Source organism: Peromyscus leucopus, chromosome 5 (genome assembly GCF_004664715.2).
Source record: "Peromyscus leucopus breed LL Stock chromosome 5, UCI_PerLeu_2.1, whole genome shotgun sequence".
NCBI lineage: Eukaryota > Metazoa > Chordata > Mammalia > Rodentia > Cricetidae > Peromyscus > Peromyscus leucopus.
The window spans coordinates 41,537,716-41,557,221 of record NC_051067.1 but is presented as its reverse complement, the minus strand read 5'-3'; the positions used below and the strand labels follow the sequence as shown (position 1 = coordinate 41,557,221).

Genomic DNA, 19,506 nt, shown 5'->3' with positions numbered 1-19,506 from the left:
GTTACTCACTGTACACATATCTTGATACATAGAATGATATTTTTTGCACTTCATTAACCTTTTCCTGTACCTTTAGAAGCACTGTAACCTTACTGAGAATGTACATGATTTATACAAAGCTTTTGAGATTCATCAACATTGTGTATATCATCTGGTTTAATAATTGGTTTATAATTTGGATAAGAATACATTCTTTGAAGAGGTGTTCAAAAAAGCATTAAGAATAATTGCAAATGTGTTATAAATGTCAGGTTCCCAGTGAATGATTTCATTACTGTTCCTGCTCAGTTCTAGTTTTCCTAATGTCAGTAAACAAATACCTTAGATGTCATCATTATTATGCAACTGTCCAAGTCAGAATGCATTCTCAAAGAGTTAAGTATGAATATCCTTGGGTCATTTACTGATTACTTGGAAGGACTTAGAGAAATGGAACCATGCTAAAAATATTTTGCATTGCTTCACTAGCCACTCAGCATTCCAATTGTGTCTCTAGGGGTAGAATCCTCATGACGAAATCCTGATGACTTTGTGACAAGAGGGAAAGAGATTAGAAAAGACACATTCACAGTCCCTGGGTTCTGTTACCTCCTTACAACTCTGCCAGAAAGAAGGACATCATCAAATGTGGTCCCCTAACCTTGAGCTGTCAGAACTGTGTGCCAAAATGAAGCTCTTTTCTAAACTCAGTCTGTGGTATTGTGTTATAATAATTATCAAACAGACTAATGAAATGGCTTGGAGTTTTAGGTGTTTTAGTTTTAGAGACTACAACTATGCAGACAGTATTATCTTCATTCTTAAAGCGTATAAAGTGTAATGTTATTAAGACAGATAAACTACAGAGCCACCTTCTCAGTTTCCTGGAGGAGTTGTGAATAAAGGTCTGGAATTTTGTCCAGATACATTAGTGGTTTTTTTTCTTTTGCAGGCAATGTTTGAAGAATGGACAAATTGAATACCTCTAAGAATTCCTCTTGTGATCCTATACTGGCGCACCATTTAACCTCACTTTACTTCATAGTGCTCATTGGAGGGTTGGCAGGGCTCATCTCCATCCTGTTTTTACTGGTGAAAATGAACTCACGTTCAGTGACCACCATGGCAGTCATTAACCTGGTGGTGGTCCATGGGTTATTCCTGCTGACTGTGCCTTTCCGCTTGGCATACCTCATCAAGGGGACTTGGACTTTTGGATTACCCTTCTGCAAATTTGTGAGTGCCATGCTGCATATACACATGTACCTCACCTTTCTCTTCTATGTGGTGATACTGGTCATCAGGTACCTCATCTTCTTCAAGCGCAGAGACAAAGTAGAATTCTATAGAAAACTGCATGCAGTTGCTGCCAGTACTGCTATGTGGATTTTGGTGATTGTCATTGTGGTGCCCCTGGTGGTTTCTCAGTATGGAAATAATGAAGAATACAATGACCAACACTGCTTTAGATTCCATAAAGAACTTGCCCGTGATTATGTACGAGTTGTCAACTATATGATAGTCATTATTGTCATAACCATTGCAATGATTCTCTTGGGTTTCCAAGTTTTCATCACATTGTCCATGGTTCGGAAGCTCCGCCACTCCTTACTATCCCACCAGGAGTTCTGGGCTCAGCTGAAAAATCTGTTCTTTATAGGCATAATCCTTATTTGTTTTCTTCCCTACCAGTTCTTCAGGATTTATTACTTGTACATAGTGGCACACTCCAAGAACTGTAAAAACAAAGTTGCATTTTACAATGAAATCTTCTTAAGCACAACAGCCATCAGCTGCTATGATTTGCTGCTCTTTGTCCTTGGAGGAAGCCATTGGGTTAAGCAAAAGATTATTGACCTATGGAATTGCCTTTTATGCTATTAGCCAAGACTACTACAGCATTCATTTCTTCCTGTTGGGAATGAGAATAAGCAAGGGAGGAAAGAATGGCTTTGCATTGCTTGATCAAAACCTTGCCTTGGCCCAGACAAAGAAAAGGACTAAAAAGTGTCCAAGTGCTCCCTGTAAAAGATGTCCATGCAAAGACGAGTTGTGGTGAACCTACATGGAATTGCAAATGCATTATTTTCGAACCTAGTGGTTGCTTGCCCCATCCGGAAAAGACGGGTGTGCTGGATGCTGAAGTTCTATCAGGGTATGGTGACTTCCAGGGTTTGAGACATGGTTTTCCCTGCCAGGCTTTGGGCTGCAGTTAGGGGAAGAGTTATTTTCAGTCTACTTCTCCTTCCAAAGGCTAATAATCCTGGTTATCAAACAGCTCCAAAGAGATCAAGTCCACTTGTTGTACCAGACAAATTGGCACAACCAACATAAGCAGCCGGGCAAAACAGCCAGGCAAGTGGAGGAGTAAGAAATTTTTCTGTATCATCCTAATTTTGGAGGGAGCACCAGGACTTCTGCTTTAACAAGCTTTCTAGCCTTGCCCTTCTGAAGGTTGTGTTTAAGGACATGAGTAATGAACTCTCATCAATCACACTCTCTGAAAATTCTTTGTAACCTTATTAAGATGCCGAAGTAATGGTGAAAGCCTAACTTATAGAACACTCCTGGACAGTGTCCTGCTCACAGTGAAATGAATGGCAATATAGGATAATTAACCTTTTTTCCTTTCCTGTTTTTGAAAGAATTTTTATGTCTTGGTCCACAGTTAATGCATTTTACACATTTGAAGATAAGAAGTTATACTGTAGTCTTTAAGTTGTACTCCATTCTTAAAAATCATATGTTTTTAAAACAAAACCTGTATTTTTTGAGCAAAAAGAACTTCTGGGGAAAATATGGGATAGTCCTTAATTTAGAATACGTGAGATTAGGTTGCATTAAGAGAGTCTTAGAAAAATTTTGAAAATGAATGAGTAAATATGCTGGAAGGTAATACCATTCCATCCTTTAAAATATTAAACCATATGGATATCTTTGCCAAATTCTTAGTAACATTTTGCAATTTGGTTCATAACTTGTGACACATGGCATTAAACTTTTATTTCAAGAATTCTTGATTGAGTTCACATACGGGTTTATGGTTTGTACTTAATTGGCTTTATTTTCTTTTTGCCGTTTCCTCTTATTCTGTCTCCCCCAGTTTCATGATCTTGACAGTTTTCAGGGAACTGAGCCATATCCATATTTAAGCCTCCAGACAACCTGAAGTCATTAGTCCTGTGAATAGAAGGAGAGGTGAGTCACCAGGGCTCTTCTTCCTGGAAGGGACCTCCTTACATCTGAAAGGCTTTTGTTAGTTGCTGCTGTTCCAAGGATCCCAAGTTCCCCTGTGAGACTCCAGTTTCAGTGGAATTACCAAGGCATAGGAACTAATCCTGGAGAAAAACATGTAGCAACACACTGCAAATTTGACTCTTTCTAACTTTTCCTCTTTAAAATTTCAGCTCTGCATTCCCATCTCTTTTTTAGAAAACAACAACAACAACATTTCTTTCATTTACTACTTGTTTTCTGTTCCCATTTATTTTCTAAATTTTTTCCTCACTTTGACTCATAAAGTTTGTATGACCATTGCTAAGATTCACAAAACATTTTAAGAAAATTTGTAACACCCACAAAATATAAGTATACCCACTAAGTATAGGAAAATAAAGATAGATGAAATATTTAAAATAAGCTTTACTTGAGAAAGTTTCAGGAGGGCTTTCTTCTTATGGCTACTATAAGTGTAGACTCTGCATCATACTTTTATAGACTGGATTATATCTTCCAGACTTTAGATATACTGATGCAAAGCAGTTATGCATTTTTCAATATTATAATAAGTGGTCCATATATTTCTATGGGTCTATATATAGAAGTGTTATCTAGAATATAGAAATGCAGCATTCTATAATTTATAATACCTTATTGATCAGGTTTCACAGAATAAATGAAAAGTTTTCAAGTTGCCACTCTTTTGATTTAGTTGGTATAAAAATAGATGCTACAAGCAAATGGGAACTGACATTAGTCTCAAAGGCCACTTTGGATGTCACCATTATAAGAAATACTAGTAGGATCTGGTGATGAGTTCAGGAACTAGACATTTGGCCTTGCATTAAAAAGAGTCATATTGTCTTGCTGTGTATTTGAATAACCTCCCAGACATGTAGGAAGTGGAATATAGATGAGTAATTATTGGAGCCAATGGGTTTTATTCAGTTTTCATGGCATATAATATTTTGACCCATTTTTTTGAAAACACAATTATCATGGACATTAAGGAAAGATTTTATTCTGGTTACCTCAGAACCTTACTAGGAGTTGTTTATTATTTTTTAAAAAGTCACATGATTAACAAGCAAGACCATTTATAATGTTAAAATACAACACAATATTGCCATAAATGATAATTTTAGCAGTTGTATTAAGGTGGGAATAATATAGAGATGTCAATATCATATTGCCTCATTTTTTCTCTCTTGTTACTACACAACTAAAAATGTAGTTTTTCTTATATTTATTATATATAGTACAGGAAAGTTATGAAATTCATTATCTTCAAACTCCATTTGAGAATGGGAAAGTGTTATTTAATATTGTGATACAAAGCAAGGTGGTTCTCTAAGATCCATGTGATCTATGATGCACAGGATCAGTTGTAAAGGTGGTTCTGTCTTTGTGAACATTAGGATCATGGAAAAATATGCTGATGTCTTCGGAATAATCTCCTGAGTTGATAAAATCCTTGATCCTTTCTTCTGTCCGTTAAATGTGATTTTTAGGAAACTGACAAGGACATGTTTGTGTTTCCTTTGTTGCTAAGTAAAAGGCATTTCTCTATCATCACTGTCAGATTGGCCTAGTACCAATGTCCAATAGATCCTAGACCCAAAGATAAGACAGTGGTTGAGATGCAGGTAGACATAGAAAGATTGTTTCTGGCATCCTAGTCAACAGTTGTTCTTTACTTAATTTTCTTGAGAAAGGGTCACTGAATTAGAGAGAAAGCCACTCCCTCCCTCCCTCCCTCTCTCCCTCTCTCCATTCCTCCCTCCCTCCCTCCCTCCTTCTTTCCCTCACTAGCTCTTCCTCTCTTTTAATCTGAACCATAGCTTTTATAGAAGGCATGGTATTGGTACAAAGATGTGACCATTGCCCATTTGACCAGTCATTTTAGAGAAGAATAATCTCATCCCTGGATGAAGAAAAGAGTTGCTTAAATTCTAGAGGAGTCAAGATCGTCTCTTTTATTCTGAGGAGAACATTGTTTCAAATGTCAAAAATAAACACCAAAGTCTACACCTGCCTCCTAGAAGCGCCATCTTTTGCAGGCCTACAGGGTCTCAAGTTCAGGAAAGTCCAGAAATCCTTGAATGATGTCCAGTTCTGTACATAAAACACATGTTTCATGACAATCTGATTGTCTACCATATCCTCTGACACGTCCATCTCTTTCCCAAAATCACAAAGAGCATTCTTCTTGGCAATGGGCCTTCCACTGAACACAGGTGCAAGTCAATTAGAAGTTATATGGTTTTCAGGCTTAATTGTTAATAATTAGGAATTTTTATATACATGACAGGAACTTTCACATTCGAGAACTGAGCACATGGAGACAGTTAGAGCATAGACACGACAAAGGAATATCCAGAGTACATCTGTCCAAAGTCTACAGTCTTTCTACTAAGGGTTCTTTGAGCATAAGGCAAGTGAACAGTGGCAAACCAAACCAGTGTGAACTCAGGAACTGTGGACCAGTAGCTGTGGAACAGTGGCAATCTTACATCTGAACATGTTTTAAATTTTAAAGACAGAAAAAAAATACCATTAAACCCATGAAAGTGAAACATTCATCATTAAAAGTAAAAGAATTACAAAAGAATTAACTATGTTCTTTCATAGTGTATGGGCCAGAAAATGAAGGGTTGGAGTGGAAGGTGGGGAAATGAATACCTGTCAGATTTTGATAAAAAATACAGTTATAAGCTCTGCAAACAGGTAAATTGTTGTGTATGTTCATATGCTAGTGAAGATATTTTTGGGACACTTTTCTCTCGACCTCAGCAGAAATCACCTCAGAAACATTGCTTCTTCAACACCAGGGTCTTCTCCAGCATAAGGCCAACTCTACTTCCTCAGCAGTCATCTTTGCAGGAGGCAAAGTGCTAACAAACCCACATTTCTTTTAAAGTACGACACACTAAGCATCAAGTCTGGGGCGACTGTTCTTTCACAATTCCTGTAGCAGGAAGGCCATATCCTTAGTGTTCCACCTTTCATGCTTGTCTTCTGCACCCTCCCACTCCTAACCATGCTGATGTTTCCTTGTCTATATCAGTAAGATTGAGAAAAGAGTCAGATACATCTTCTGAATTATCTTCCCCTCCATGTTGGAACCATCACCAAATCTTAGCTTTCAGGAATTTTTATTAAATGTTTAGTTTCATAGCATTGCCCTCTCTCACCATTTCAAGTTTTATCATAAACTACTGACATAATTTTGACTTTAACCTCCTATTCTACAAGACACACGTATTTGGAATTTTATGAGTAGTTCAAAACTAACCGATCTTGTCCACTATTTCCTTCTGTCACAGAGAACTCTTTTCACAGTGCTTTCCTTTACCAATCGAGTAGTTCCCATGATTCAATACCAACTGCTTTCTGTCCCCATTGGCATGCTTCGCCATGGTTCTTAGCAAATTCTTATCAAGGCAGGAAGCTGAACTGACAATCATCGGTGTCAGCAGCCAGGACTGTAGAAAAGTCTTCCAGGCCTGTGGCCTCTTGTTTTGTTTGTTTGTTTGTTTGTTTGTTTGTGTTTTTTTTTTTTTTTTTTTTTTTTAGCCTACAGCACCCGGTATTCCCAGGCGGTCTCCCATCCAAGTACTAACCAGGTCCAACCCTGCTTAGCTTCCGAGATCAGACGAGATCGGGCGCGTTCAGGGTGGTATGGCCGTAGACAGGCCTCTTGTTTAAGGTTTATTAATAGTGTTGTGTTCAGTGGACAGCTCTGTGCATCTAGAATGACTCTGGGGTTGGGAAGCTGTTTGGTCCTTGTATACACACCTCCCCTACCCAATGACAATGAACTTCTAAGTAGCATATGGATCTGCAGATGAGAGGTGCTTGTCCATAGTGAGAGTTTCATTTATCTATTGAGGAAACTGAGAAATAGAATAACCATGAATTGACTCTTTCTTAAGGTGAAATACATTGAATGTCATTTTGTATAATATGTTTGTATAATCCACTGTATTTCTATCACAGCATTGTAGAAATATAATAAATAATAATTATGAGATTATATTTACATGACCTGTGAGATAGTGGTTGTGGAAAGAACCACAGACAGATAATTGTGTTGACAACATCAGTCAGTCAGTTAGAAAAGAAGTCTTTGGCCTGATACCCTTTACCCAATCTTAGGATTCAGTGGAGATAAAAAGAGCCTGTGTCTGCTGTTGCTGTTGGCAACATTATCCCAGCTGTCATATTGCTTCAGATAACCTGCCAATGGTATTTGAGATTGAATATCATTGTAAACATTAAAAAATAGAGCATATGCTGAACTGTTTTGGAATAATCGACTTGTGATGTATTTCATTTTTAAAAATAAAGCCTGCCTCTTGTCAATATTAAAAGATTAAAAATATGGTGCCTGTCAAAGTGTGGCTTGTTCCAGCTGGCATGCAATGTTTGAATGTTCTTTAAAAGGCCTGACAGGGTGAAAATGTGCTTGATGTGAACTGTGCTGTGGGTGGGGTCACAGAAGGACCTGGCCTGAATAACTTCCAGCTTGGCAAGGAGCAAGAAAGCTGGAAATGCAGCTCTCACACATTTGTTTCAGATTAATTAAGTTAAATGAAAATCATCAAACAGCTATGGTGTATGATGCAGTTGGATCGCTCTACTATGAGTCTTTTAAGGAATATAATCTTTTTGTATTCTTAAATGTAAGACACAGCTCCAAAAGATCAATGTAGATCATTCTTTTAAAGTAAAAATGCTTTAAAATATGAAACCACACAATTACGAATGTTATAGTAGCAGCTCCATTGTTTTTTATCATTCCCGGTGCATCGTCTCAGTTTCCTGGAGTAGTATTTTACCACCACCACCCCGCATTTTTGAATTTCAACATGCATATAAAAGATGCTGGAGTAATTCGTGGCATGCAGCTGCTCCCTATGCTTTAGTGTTGGCTCACTGCTTTGCTTCCTCCATAAGCATTGTGTAACAAAAGTTTCAAAAATGCTGTGTGCCTCCTGTGTCCAGCTCCTCACCACCCATCAGTTCTTTAGTCCAGTCCCACAGTTGTTTGAACACCCTACTCCATGATAGGATTTGTCAATGTTTTTGATGACATCGGTTTACTAATTTGGTGGTTAACTAGGAGTCTTCATCTTCAAATAAAGCAATGATAAAATGAATGGTCTCTTTCACTCAACTACTTCCTTTAGTTCTTAGAAGCTCTTGTTCTTAAGTCCTTTTTTCTCCTTCCACCTGAGGTATTTAATTTCAATTTCTACCCTGTCTTTAAAGTTTAGAGTGACACGGGGCTCAGTTCTCAGTGATTTCCAGAAGAGACATCGCACAACTCATGGCTATAAATGTTAACCACATACTGATTTCTCCAAGTAACAGTTCTTGCCTTGTCCTCTATTCTGAATTCTAGCCACACAGAACAGCCAACTTGAAACCATCATTTATAATCATAGCAAGTTTCAGTCTAGTAGCCAGAGTAGAAAACTTGATTTCTCCCCTCCTCTGGCCTTGCTCATTGCAGAAATTGGCACTACATTTTACTGATTTGCTCAGACCAAATATCAAGAAACTATTCTTAATGTTCTTTGTATTCATCAAGGTCCAATCAGGAAATGGAGACCACATGTATTTCACTAGGGAAAACTTAATATAATGTCATTAGGAATCGTAGAAGACTAGAGTACTAAAGAACTTAGCTACTGAGAAGTAGAATACTAAAGAATACAGTAAATAGAAAATATGGCCATGTTTTCAAGTGTATGCCAGAGAATGTAAAAGGAAACCAATCTATCTAAGACTTGCCACCACCACCTCCACCACCACCACCACCTCCACCACCATCACCACCACCACCACCACTGCCAACAACAACACCATCACCACCATAGATTGAAATTCAGACCTTGATTGAAAGAATGTAGCAGAGGGTCTCTGCAACACCCACTGGATAAGGAAAGTGTTCTTCCTCAGTGCTGATGTGTTGGTGGAACTCCGTAGAAAGCCCTAAGGAAAGGTGTCATGGCAGCATGTTCTAGGGCATAAAGTAGGTCTGAGACCATGCTGGGAATCCACCCAAGGCTTTGAATATCCTAGGGGGCCATGCATTGAGGTGAAGGGGAAGATGCCCACAGATGTGTGCTGTGGATATCACTGTATAAATAAAATGCTGATTGGCCAGTGGCCAGGCAGGAAGTATAGGCGGGACAAGCAGAGAAGAGAATTCTGGGAAGTGGAAGGCTGAGGCAGAGAGACACTGCCAGCCATCACCATGATAAGCAGCATGTGAAGATGCTGGTAAGCCATGAGCCATGTGGCAAGGTATAGATTTATAGAAATGGATTAACTTAAGATAGAAGAACTAGATAGCTAGAAGCCTGAGCCATTAGGCCAAACAGTTTAAATAATATAAGAGTCTGTGTGCTTATTTTATAAGTGAGCTCCAGGACTGGTGGGGTTGGTGGGAGCTGGAGAGAAAAAACTCCAGCTACAGATGTGGTGTTTATGATTATAGGAGACTTTGTGAGTAGTGAGGCAGGCTGTTCCTCCCATGTCTCATCAGCATCTTACAGTGGAGATGCTAAGTTTAGTACCATGCCTATTGGCAGGGGAGAAATGTTCTAGCCTTACCACAGAACAGGAGAGGATCTGCAACTAAGAGGCAATGACCCTTCTGTTTTACCCCTGCAGGTATTCTACTTGCCAACACTGATTCTGCCTTTGAAGCATTCTCCCCAAGTTCACTGCTACTGCCTATTTGGGCTAACAGGACAGCCTCCTTCTGCCTATTTGACTGTTGTAATTCCTTTAAAGAATCATTTATTATTTAAAAGTATAAATCAAACCTTTTAAGTGTCCATTGAAATTTTACTAACTTTCTATCCGATTCTATCCCCACTGTCACTGAATCCTAGTCTTTTATTTTTGTTTGTTTAGCCCTGGAAGTGTTGCATTTGCTTTTGCTCTGACGATGTGCATTTTCTCAGCTGGCTGGCTCCTTCACATCATCCACATCTGCTCCAGTGCCACATCCACAAAGACACTGATTTTTCTCTTGAAAGCTGCAGCTCCCATCAACTACCCTTTTGGCTACTTTATGGTCTTTGATGTTTTATCGCCCCATACTGTATAATCTATTCCTTACTCTCTTATTCTCTTTCTATCTCCTTCACTGCAATTAAAATATCATAAAGGAAAGTTTTTTTTTAATATTTTAAGCTTCAGTTGCTATTATTATATAGATCTTAGTGGCATTTAATAAACACATTGAAGGAATGACTGAGTGGATGAAAGAATGACTCTGATTTGTATCCTATGTCAGCCATTTCTAAGTGTGAATTTCCAGCCAGTTTATGGATTCCTCCAAACTTTAAACTCTTCTTCACAACAGTAGCCTACAATATTCAACTTCCAGCATCACTATGGAAATTCACAAGTTGGAAATGCTAGTTTATCAAAGGAATCCAGTGCTTGATTGAGTCTGGGTAGTATCTGCAAGAGGGAAACTTTGGCTTAATGTTCAAAATATGCAAGCCTGGATGGCTTTAAAGAGGATCTGTGAATGTGGAGAATGGCTAGATTGGGCAGAAGTGCTAATTACCTGCATTTGCAGATACAGTAAGATGAGGCAATAGAAAACTTTGGATGGATGAGCGATTGGCACTAGCATATGAATATTCATATCCTTCAGCTAACAGCTTAGCATTTATTCAGATAAAACTATAGTGCTTAGGTTCCATTAGGAAGCTCTTTTTGATAATATTTTTTTCCTGTCTCAGGGAAGATCTTAAGATTATTATTTCAAAGAGAACCATTTTCCTAGAGAAATTCTATAATTTTTTAAGAGATTGCAATCACTCCTTTTGACTTTTTGAGTTAGTTCAATAGAGCATTTATCTGAAACACCCCCTGGGTCTTAATAAACTATGTTCTTGCTTTAATAATTTTAACAAAAACGTTGAGGGCATTTTAATTAGACAGTCTTTCTCTCTCAGTGAATTTGATTAAAATTTAAAATTAATAACATATCTAGGTACACAAATCTAAATGTAAAAGAATATAGAGGTCTACATATCCCTAGTCAGGTCTGCATAACAGGAAATGTGACACTTCTCACTCTGTTACAACACTTGGTGATTCCATCAGCTACCCAGGATATCAAAAAACGTTCATCTTTGTCTCATGTAACCCAAAATCATTGCTCAGTATGAGTTTTTCTATTCACAGGCAGGAACAAGATGATACCCAAGACAATTCAGAGTGACAAAAATATTGATAATAATTAATGTTGGTTCTGACAATAGTTGCTACCTCAAAAAAGTTCATCTTGAGCAGACTGGAAAGGCACTGTCTGCCTGGGTAGCTTTATTGAGGATTATAATGCTTCTCTAAGCTTGAGTGAGAAAGGCGGCTGTGGTATTGGCAATGGAGTATGAGTGGTAATTTGCATACAGGATTTATAAATGTTGTATGAAGTATATGCATATATAGATTTTAAGAGAAGTTTTCTCTTTTTATTTGTCCTTTTTACTATTCACCGATTCCAGGGGTTGCAAGTAAAAGCCAGAGCAGTTAAGTGGCTGGTCTGAGCATATAGCCAGAAGCTGACAGAGACATGATCAGGCTAAGTGTCTGCCGGAAGCTTGTGCTCAGACTCTGCACTGTTGTGGGAGAAAATCACCTGATACTAATGGAAAGAAAATCTCGCAGACACAGGAAGCAGAAACCACCTAGAAAAAGAGTACAGTCTTGGTGAGACCTGAAGTTTGCTGAAGACTAGAGGATCATGAACTAATACCAGCTGGTGTTCAGCTTCAACACCCACAGGCCTCAAGATTCTGCTTTTCTTGGAAGAAGGAACTAAACCCCATTCCTCACTTTGTCTGCAGGATCTGGAGTAGTGCTCTACTATGTATCCTTGGATATTCAGATCACTGAAGACCAAGTTTTCAGAAGCTACACAGCAGAACTCAAACCCAGGGTTAGAGTTGATGTTCCTATTATATGTTTGAGAAAAAGACATCTCCTAGCATACTCAAGTTTCTATTCTGCAAAGCCATGTCTGAAATTAAAAACCATGGTTTAAAAAGGACATTGGTTATCACATGACATGTTTACTTTTCCTGTTTAGGTGGCAAGCCTTCCTTCCTTCCTTCCTTCCTTCCTTCCTTCCTTCCTTCCTTCCTTCCTTCCTTCCTTCCTTCTGTCTATCTGTCCTTCTTTCCTTCCTTCCCTCCTCTCTTTCCTTCTCTTTCACTTCTTCCTTTCTTTCTTCTTCTCTTCTTTCTTTCTTTCTTTCTTTCTTTCTTTCTTTCTTTCTTTCTCTCTTTCTTTCTTTCTCTCTCTCTCTCTCTCTATCCCTCTCTTTCTTTATTTGTTCTTCTCTCATACAATACTTCTGACTGCAGTTTCCCATCCTTCCCCTCCTGCCAGTTGCCCTCTACCTTCTCTCTCCCACATATCCACTGCTCCTCTGTTTTCCTTCAGAAAAGAGCAGGACTTCCAGGGGTATCAAGTGAACATGACAACAATATTCAATTAGACAAGGCATAAACCCTCATGTCAAGGCTGGACAACACAACCCGATAAGAGGAAAATGGTCCCAAGAGCATACAAAAAGAGTCAGAGATACTCCAAATCCCACGGTTAGAAGTCAAACAAAAAACTCAAGCTAACCACCACAGAATGTATACAGCAGACCTGGTGAAGACCCATGCAGGCCCTGTGATTGCTGATTCAGTCTCTGTGAGCCCCTGTGGGCCCTGCTTAGTTGATTCTATGGGTCATGTTCTACTGGCATCATAGATCCCTCTGGCTTCTACAATCCTTCCTCTCCCTCTTCTTTAGGGTTCCCCGAGCTCCAGAGCTCCATCTAATATTTGGCTGTAGGTTTCTGTGTCTGCTCCCATCAGTTGTTGGAAGAAGCCTCTCTGATAATGATTGAGATAGACATCCATCTATTATTATAGCAGTATATCATTAAGAATCATTTCACTGACTCTGTGTGTGTGTGTGTGTGTGTGTGTGTGTGTGTGTGTGTGTGTGTGTGTGTTAGTCATGTTTGGTTCTACCCTAGATTTCTGGGCCATCCAGCTTCGAGTTCCTGGCTATCCAAGCAGTGTCAGGCATGGGCTCCCTCTCATGGTGTGGACCCCAAGTTAGACCAGTCATTGGTTAGTCACTCCTACAAGTTCTGAGCCACCATTGCCCCAGCATATCTTGCAGGCAGGACAGGTTGTAGGCTGAAGGTTTTGTGGGTGGGCTGGTGTCCCAGGACCACCACTGGAAACCTTGATGCCAAGGTCTTCTGAAGAGTAAAGGGAAGATGTACATATGTACATAACCAGTAGAACACCACTGGAAACCAAACAGGCAAGTGTCACTCTCTTGAGAACAGTTCACTGTCTTCTTGCTTCCGAAGCCCTTGTGTCTCCTGAAATTATTTGACAAGTTTTGTATATGCTACATGGGCATACATTTTTCAGCCTAGAGTCCATAGTTCTCACTAGATTTTATGAAGAAGCTCTGACATAGAGGATATGGGTCACATTATTTAACAGCCCACATAGAAATCAATGTTGTGACTTTTACCAATTTTTCTTTTGTGTAAAATCAACTACCTGACATATATATGTATATATGGGGAGAGAAATTATTGCTAGTCAAAAAATCAACATAACCAATCCCTCCTCTTCCTTTTTCTTCTTTTAAAAGGGTTGTTTATTTTTCCACACATGAGTGTTTACCTGAATGTCTCTGTGCACCACATGAGTGTCTAGTGCCCAGGAAGGCTGGAAGAGAGCATCAGATTCCCCCTGGACCTGAAGGTACAGGCAGTATGAGCTGCCATGTTGGTCCTGAAAACAGAACCCGAGTCCTCTGAAAGAGCAGTAAGCACTCCAAACTACCAAACCACCTCTCTAGCCTCATTCTTTCCTCTTCTTCCTGCTCTTCCTCTTCCTTCTTGGTCTTAAAAAACAAAGTGAACAAAGATCACAGGACAAGCAACCCTGAGTTCTGCCATCCTTGTGTGATCTTGAAGTCATCACCTCTGGTTATGTAGAATAAAAAGTTCTTATCCATAGAAATACAGTATTTGTGTTGTTATGTGAAGACATCTCTTAATTATAAACACTAATTGGGGCCATTATCTCTATGGTGCATTTCCACAACACAGATTTTTCCACAGTTGTTTCTATATCTTAAGGTTGTACCTTGTGCTATAATTCTCAGACCATAATCAGGCTGGATTGAAGGGAGGACATGTGTGACACAAATACATCTTGCTAGCTTCCCAGTTATTGGTTTTTATCTGCCAAGCTCTGACTCTGCTTCTACTTTGCTCTAGAGTCTAGAATATCAGCTCCTGTTTTTAGGTGTCCATACAGGTCATTTAGGACCCTTTGTGTGGTACCCTAATGCTTAGAAGAATGATGCCAATGAAGGCCAGGTCTTCTGACATCATAGTAACATGGTCTGATCAAAAGTGTTCTTCCTAGGTGGCAAGGAACTGCCATGCTGTCAGCCATGCAAGTGGCTAACTTGGGTCAAAGCTCTGAAGTTCTGCCTAACCCTCTGCCTATTCTTTTACTTCCTTGTGCACGAATGAACACATTTCAGAATCATTGCTTCTACCTGCCTCCCTACATCCACCATCTTGTTTCCACCTGCTTCCTTCCTCTTCCCAGATCCAGCCTTTCTGGGTCTGTCACTCTGTGAACCTGCTACCTTCTACCTAGCTGCCTCTCTGAAGCATCTCCTTTGTGGGGTCCATTTTCTGTCCCATTCTCTCTCTAGTGCCTACTTTTGAGCCAAATTTAGCTATGGCATCCCCAAGGGCCATATGGAGTCATATGTGTATTTCCTCATTCCTTAAAGGAAAACAACCACTAGCTGTGCACTTAAAGAAGGCTTAGAGAATGAGAGAGGGCAATACCACATTATCATCCTAGGAAACCATGACACATTTGTTGTGCCTGTCAGATTCACATTTCTTGCTTTGGAAAAAACCTTAACTCAGGAAACAAGATTATGTACTAGCTATTTTTAAAATAAAAGGATTCAAGGATTCTGGGTTTTGTGCGAAGTCCCACAGTACCTATCTGAACCCAAATTCCAGTTGGCCCACTTGCCTCAAGAGTCCAATTCCAGCAGCATGTCAAACTGTCCATTGCATAACACAGTGACACAATGGTCTGGTAGGAATTTGGAGCCATCTAGAAGGCAATGGTCTAAGAGTATCTGAGGCAGCACATTGCCCTGGGGAAATTAAACCCTGTCTCCCTGTGATGAGGCCAGCTTTCTTGAGTGGGCTTTCATGCTGCAGCAGTGGAAAAATGTGATCCATCCTGCTTATCACCAAGGACTGTAAGCTTTGCTCTGCGTTTTCATTTACTAATACAAGGACAAATGATGTGATTTTTATTTCCCACGAAAGGAGGCTGGCCTGGGCACTTAATTACAACAGCTTTTAATGTTCTGAACAAGGTGTCCAGTTTGGGCTGGCAAAATCCTATAGGGGTTGAGATTTCCTTGAAAAGATTTATTTTTAAAGGGACTTGTGAAATTTTGAGTTAAATGTGATTAGTGAAATTGTTCTTCATTCCAACTGAAAAAGAACCTGGAGTTCTGGAGTCACTGGTATAATCAAAACACAGTAATTATTTTTTCTACTTAGATAGAAGGAACTGTGAGATTTCTCTGAAAGCTCAGGACCTGAAGGATTGGAGATGGAATCCTTAATGGATAAGGGTATTTCTTTGAGTTCTTTGAACTATCAATGTAAAAAGTAGGTCACCACTGCAGGGCCCATTCTGATTGGATAGCCCTCACTAATCTCCATGGCTTGTATAAGACAGGCATTTGTTAGTTTTATCATAAATAAGCAAAAAGCTTCCATCTTAAAACCCCTCCTGTAAGCCTATATTTTTCTAGCTTCGATGATTCTTTTGCTCTGAGCACATCTCCATCATTAGTGGACAGTTTTTAAGGCAACTTATTTTGTTTCATCCCAGCAAATGCTCTGTGTTGACTACGGCCATCTTGAAATCTCTTATTCGCTGAATGCTTTGTCAAGTCTCTTAAGATCCTAGTTGCTACAAAGTTTGTGAAGGGAAATAACCGAGACCAGGAATTATTTAATAAATTGTACTTTGGGGGCTGAAAAGATGGTTCAGCAGTTAAGAGCCCCTGCTGCTCTTGAAGAAGATCTATGTTTGGTTCCCAGCACCCACAAGGCTGCTCATCATCACCTGTAACTTTTGTTCCAATGGATCCAGTGCCGCCTTCTGGCTCCCATAGGCACTGGCACAAACGTGGTACACATATGCAGACAAGATAGTCATACACATAAAATAAAAATAAATAAATCTTAAAAAATGTGCTTAGGGTGTTAATTTTTCTGTTGGATTAGTGGCTACACCTGAGTCTACTGATATTTTAACTGCTGTCTGTGGCCTGAGGCCCTGCCATCAGTGCCCTGCTGCTCAGACTAGGGCCTGACAGGAGTTCTGAAAGCCAGCACGGGGGTTCAGTTGCTGCCATCAAATGTAATTTTTTAACTAAACCTCTATCATTCTATTTACTAATAAAGACTCGGGAGTCATGTTAGGGTGAAAACCTGCTAGCTCAGAGAGACCAAGAAGCAACCAGCTGACCTTCCCTTTTGGCTGGAGATCCAGCAAGAGTGTGTCTCTCCAGCCACCCCAAACCAAAAATACCCTCACTCTCCCTCCTCCTTCCTGTGCATCTCTCTATCTGTATTCCTGGCTCTTTCATATTCTCTATGGCAAATTCCTGTCAACTAGTTGCTGGCTCTGTCCACCCACTGATCCAAGGTTGATTTTATTAACACGGTCTTGGGGGTCCACAGACAAAACACTCACACATAGAAAAATAAATCTCTTTTAAAAATTGTGCTTTCTCTTTGAGAGAACACTTGAGATGTGGCTGCTGTGACTAAGGAAGTGAATTGTTATATTTTACTTGATTGTTTGAAATAGATATGTGTGCAAATGGACACTATACGCACGGTGAGGTGCACTCTTATTACACAAATTGTAGTACTCCAGGGAGCAGTGAGTATTTTACATGTCTCTTGAGGATGAGTTAGAGATATAGGATCCAGAACTGCTGGGTCAGAGTCTCCATCTTATTAAGATCCCAGATGATTCATAAGCACAATAAATGGTGAGAAATGTTGCTGTTGGAGGTTGATTTTTTTTCTAAAACATTACAGTGACACACACTTGTATTCTAGACACTTCTCAGTATTATTCTACCCTTAAAAAGGGTTTGTGACTTTTGCCTAAGTCTCCTTAATCAGATACATTGTGAATCATACCTCAACTGAACTCCCTCAAGATGGTAAAATCTTAAGATCATTAGCCTCTCAGGAAACTGTTGGGTTTAATCTTTTGATCTGAGCTACATCTCATGTGTTAGCTAAACTGCCCATTTCTCTCCCATGTTCTGCTCTGAGGAAATAATAGCTTCCTTTTATAGTGAAGTAAAATAAAAGAGAAAGGGGCTAGGAACATCATACAGCCACTTTAAGAGGTGAGCTGCTTTTTATATACTGAAATCGAACTGGAGCCCTAAGACATGGAGGTGATTCTCACAGAACATTTAAGGATCTGAAATCGAAAAGAACCATAAGTGTCTCTGCTGAGCAAAATGCTTCCTCATTATTTACTGGAAATGTTCATGTTCAGGGTGCTTCCACAATGTTAAGAGATACAGTAGCCTCCAGAAAAAGAAAAGGTCTTTTAGAACATGGAGTAACCATCCGCTATTTGTGGCTTTGAGACTGTTATCTTGGGCAGCGGTGTGGGTCAGTTAAAAAGGATGAACTTGCAAGCCTCCAAGCCAGGCCCTCTGTATAGCCTTAACTCAGGCTATCCCCTCCTGACTCAGTTTCTTTCTGTAAAATGAGAAACTTAAGAACACAAAGCTGGGTGAGTAGCAATGTGGGTAGGGTTATAGAATAGTTCAGGGAGGGGAAAACATGATCAAAATATATTATTTTTTCAATTAAAAGATAATAAAAAGAAAAAATGAGGAACTTTGATATGGTAGAACCTCTTGTGGTAGACCAATGCCAACTCTCACATTCAACTCTAGCCCCAGAAAGGTTTTAAGAATGAAGTGGGAAATTATTAAATCATCACCAAAAGAGATTATCCCACAACCACTCTTAGAAGATTACATACAGTTATACATTGATTTAAATGATTGAATTAATGTCAGAACTCTATGCTAGATACTCATCTGAGCACTAGGAAACAATAAGCTGTATGTTTACGGTCCTGTGAAATGTATCTTTAGAGAGTTGTAGATAAACCAGGCATTTCTAATTCTCAAAACTTTGACACTGACTCAGGCTTCAAAATGCCAGAGGCCAGACCCACGGTGAGACGGAGGGCAGAATATTTCAGGAGAAGAGAAGCTGGGCAATAGTTATGATGAATGGATCATAAAACTGCAGGTGGAAACCATACATAAAGAAATTGAACAGGGCAGTGTGGCAGAGACCCAAGCAGCCTCACAACACTGTAACACTCAGAGATGGGGTCCCCAAGGAAGTAATATCGCTGAGCAAAATGACAAAGAACAACCTGATATGCAGAATAGAGAAAAACACCACTCCAAGCAGAGATAGAGAGAGAGGCACAAAGGGCACAATGCATAAAGACCTGAGTGTACTCCAGGGGTGGCATGGCATCCTGTGAATTGAGGTCTGATCTCTTTCTTCAGCAGAGCTTTCCCACAGGTCTAATCTCAAATCTCTCTCTTGCTCTACTTAAATTTTATTCTTAGGCTGAGACAATGGCTCAGTGGGTAAAGTACTTGCCATACAAATGGGAGGAACTGAGTCTGAATTACCAGACCCATGTCAACTGAGATGGGAGGTGGAGACATGAGGAGGCCCTGAAGCCTTTATGGCCAGTTGGCCTGTCACACACAGTCGCTAACAACAACAACAACATAAACCCTGTCTCAAAGAAGGTGGAAACTGAGGGCCAACAACAGAGGTTGCCCTTCTACTTCCATGGTATATGCACATCTATGCCCACAGATGCATATGCACTCATATAAGGTTGTCCTTCTACTTCCATGGTATATGCACATCTATGCTCACAGATGTATATGCACTCATATCAGGTTGCCCTTCAACTTCAATGGTATATTCACATCTATGCTCACTGATGTATATGCATTCATATCAGGTTGCCTTTCAACTTCCATAGTATATGCACATCTATGCTCACAGATACATATAAACATATATCAGGTTGTCCTTTGACTTCTATGGTA

The 19,506-nt window shown here is 39.6% G+C and overlaps 2 protein-coding genes and 1 non-coding gene across 6 annotated transcripts in view; 1 reads left to right on the top strand and 2 right to left on the bottom strand.

Annotated features, from left to right (window-relative positions):
* Gpr141 (G protein-coupled receptor 141) overlaps positions 1–6,773 on the top strand; it is a 61,945-nt gene extending 55,172 nt beyond the window's left edge. For all 4 annotated transcript variants that reach the window (XM_037205918.1, XM_037205917.1, XM_028855857.2 and 1 more), the window contains one exon: positions 932–6,773. In XM_037205918.1, the coding sequence (XP_037061813.1) occupies positions 946–1,863 (918 nt within the window). In that variant the 5' untranslated portion in view covers positions 932–945 and the 3' untranslated portion in view covers positions 1,864–6,773. The remainder of the gene's footprint in view (positions 1–931) is intronic.
* Positions 5,224–19,506, bottom strand: part of LOC119086174 (thioredoxin domain-containing protein 3-like) — a 39,346-nt gene continuing 25,063 nt past the window's right edge. Inside the window, exons 11-12 of the mRNA XM_037206455.1 lie at positions 7,347–7,437; positions 5,224–5,425 (exon numbers count right to left, since the gene is read on the bottom strand). Of these exons, the coding sequence (XP_037062350.1) occupies positions 5,224–5,425; positions 7,347–7,437 (293 nt within the window). The remainder of the gene's footprint in view (positions 5,426–7,346; positions 7,438–19,506) is intronic.
* Positions 6,773–6,891, bottom strand: LOC114682066. The gene has a single exon (XR_003732985.1). It is a non-coding gene; the product is annotated as a 5S ribosomal RNA (ribosomal RNA).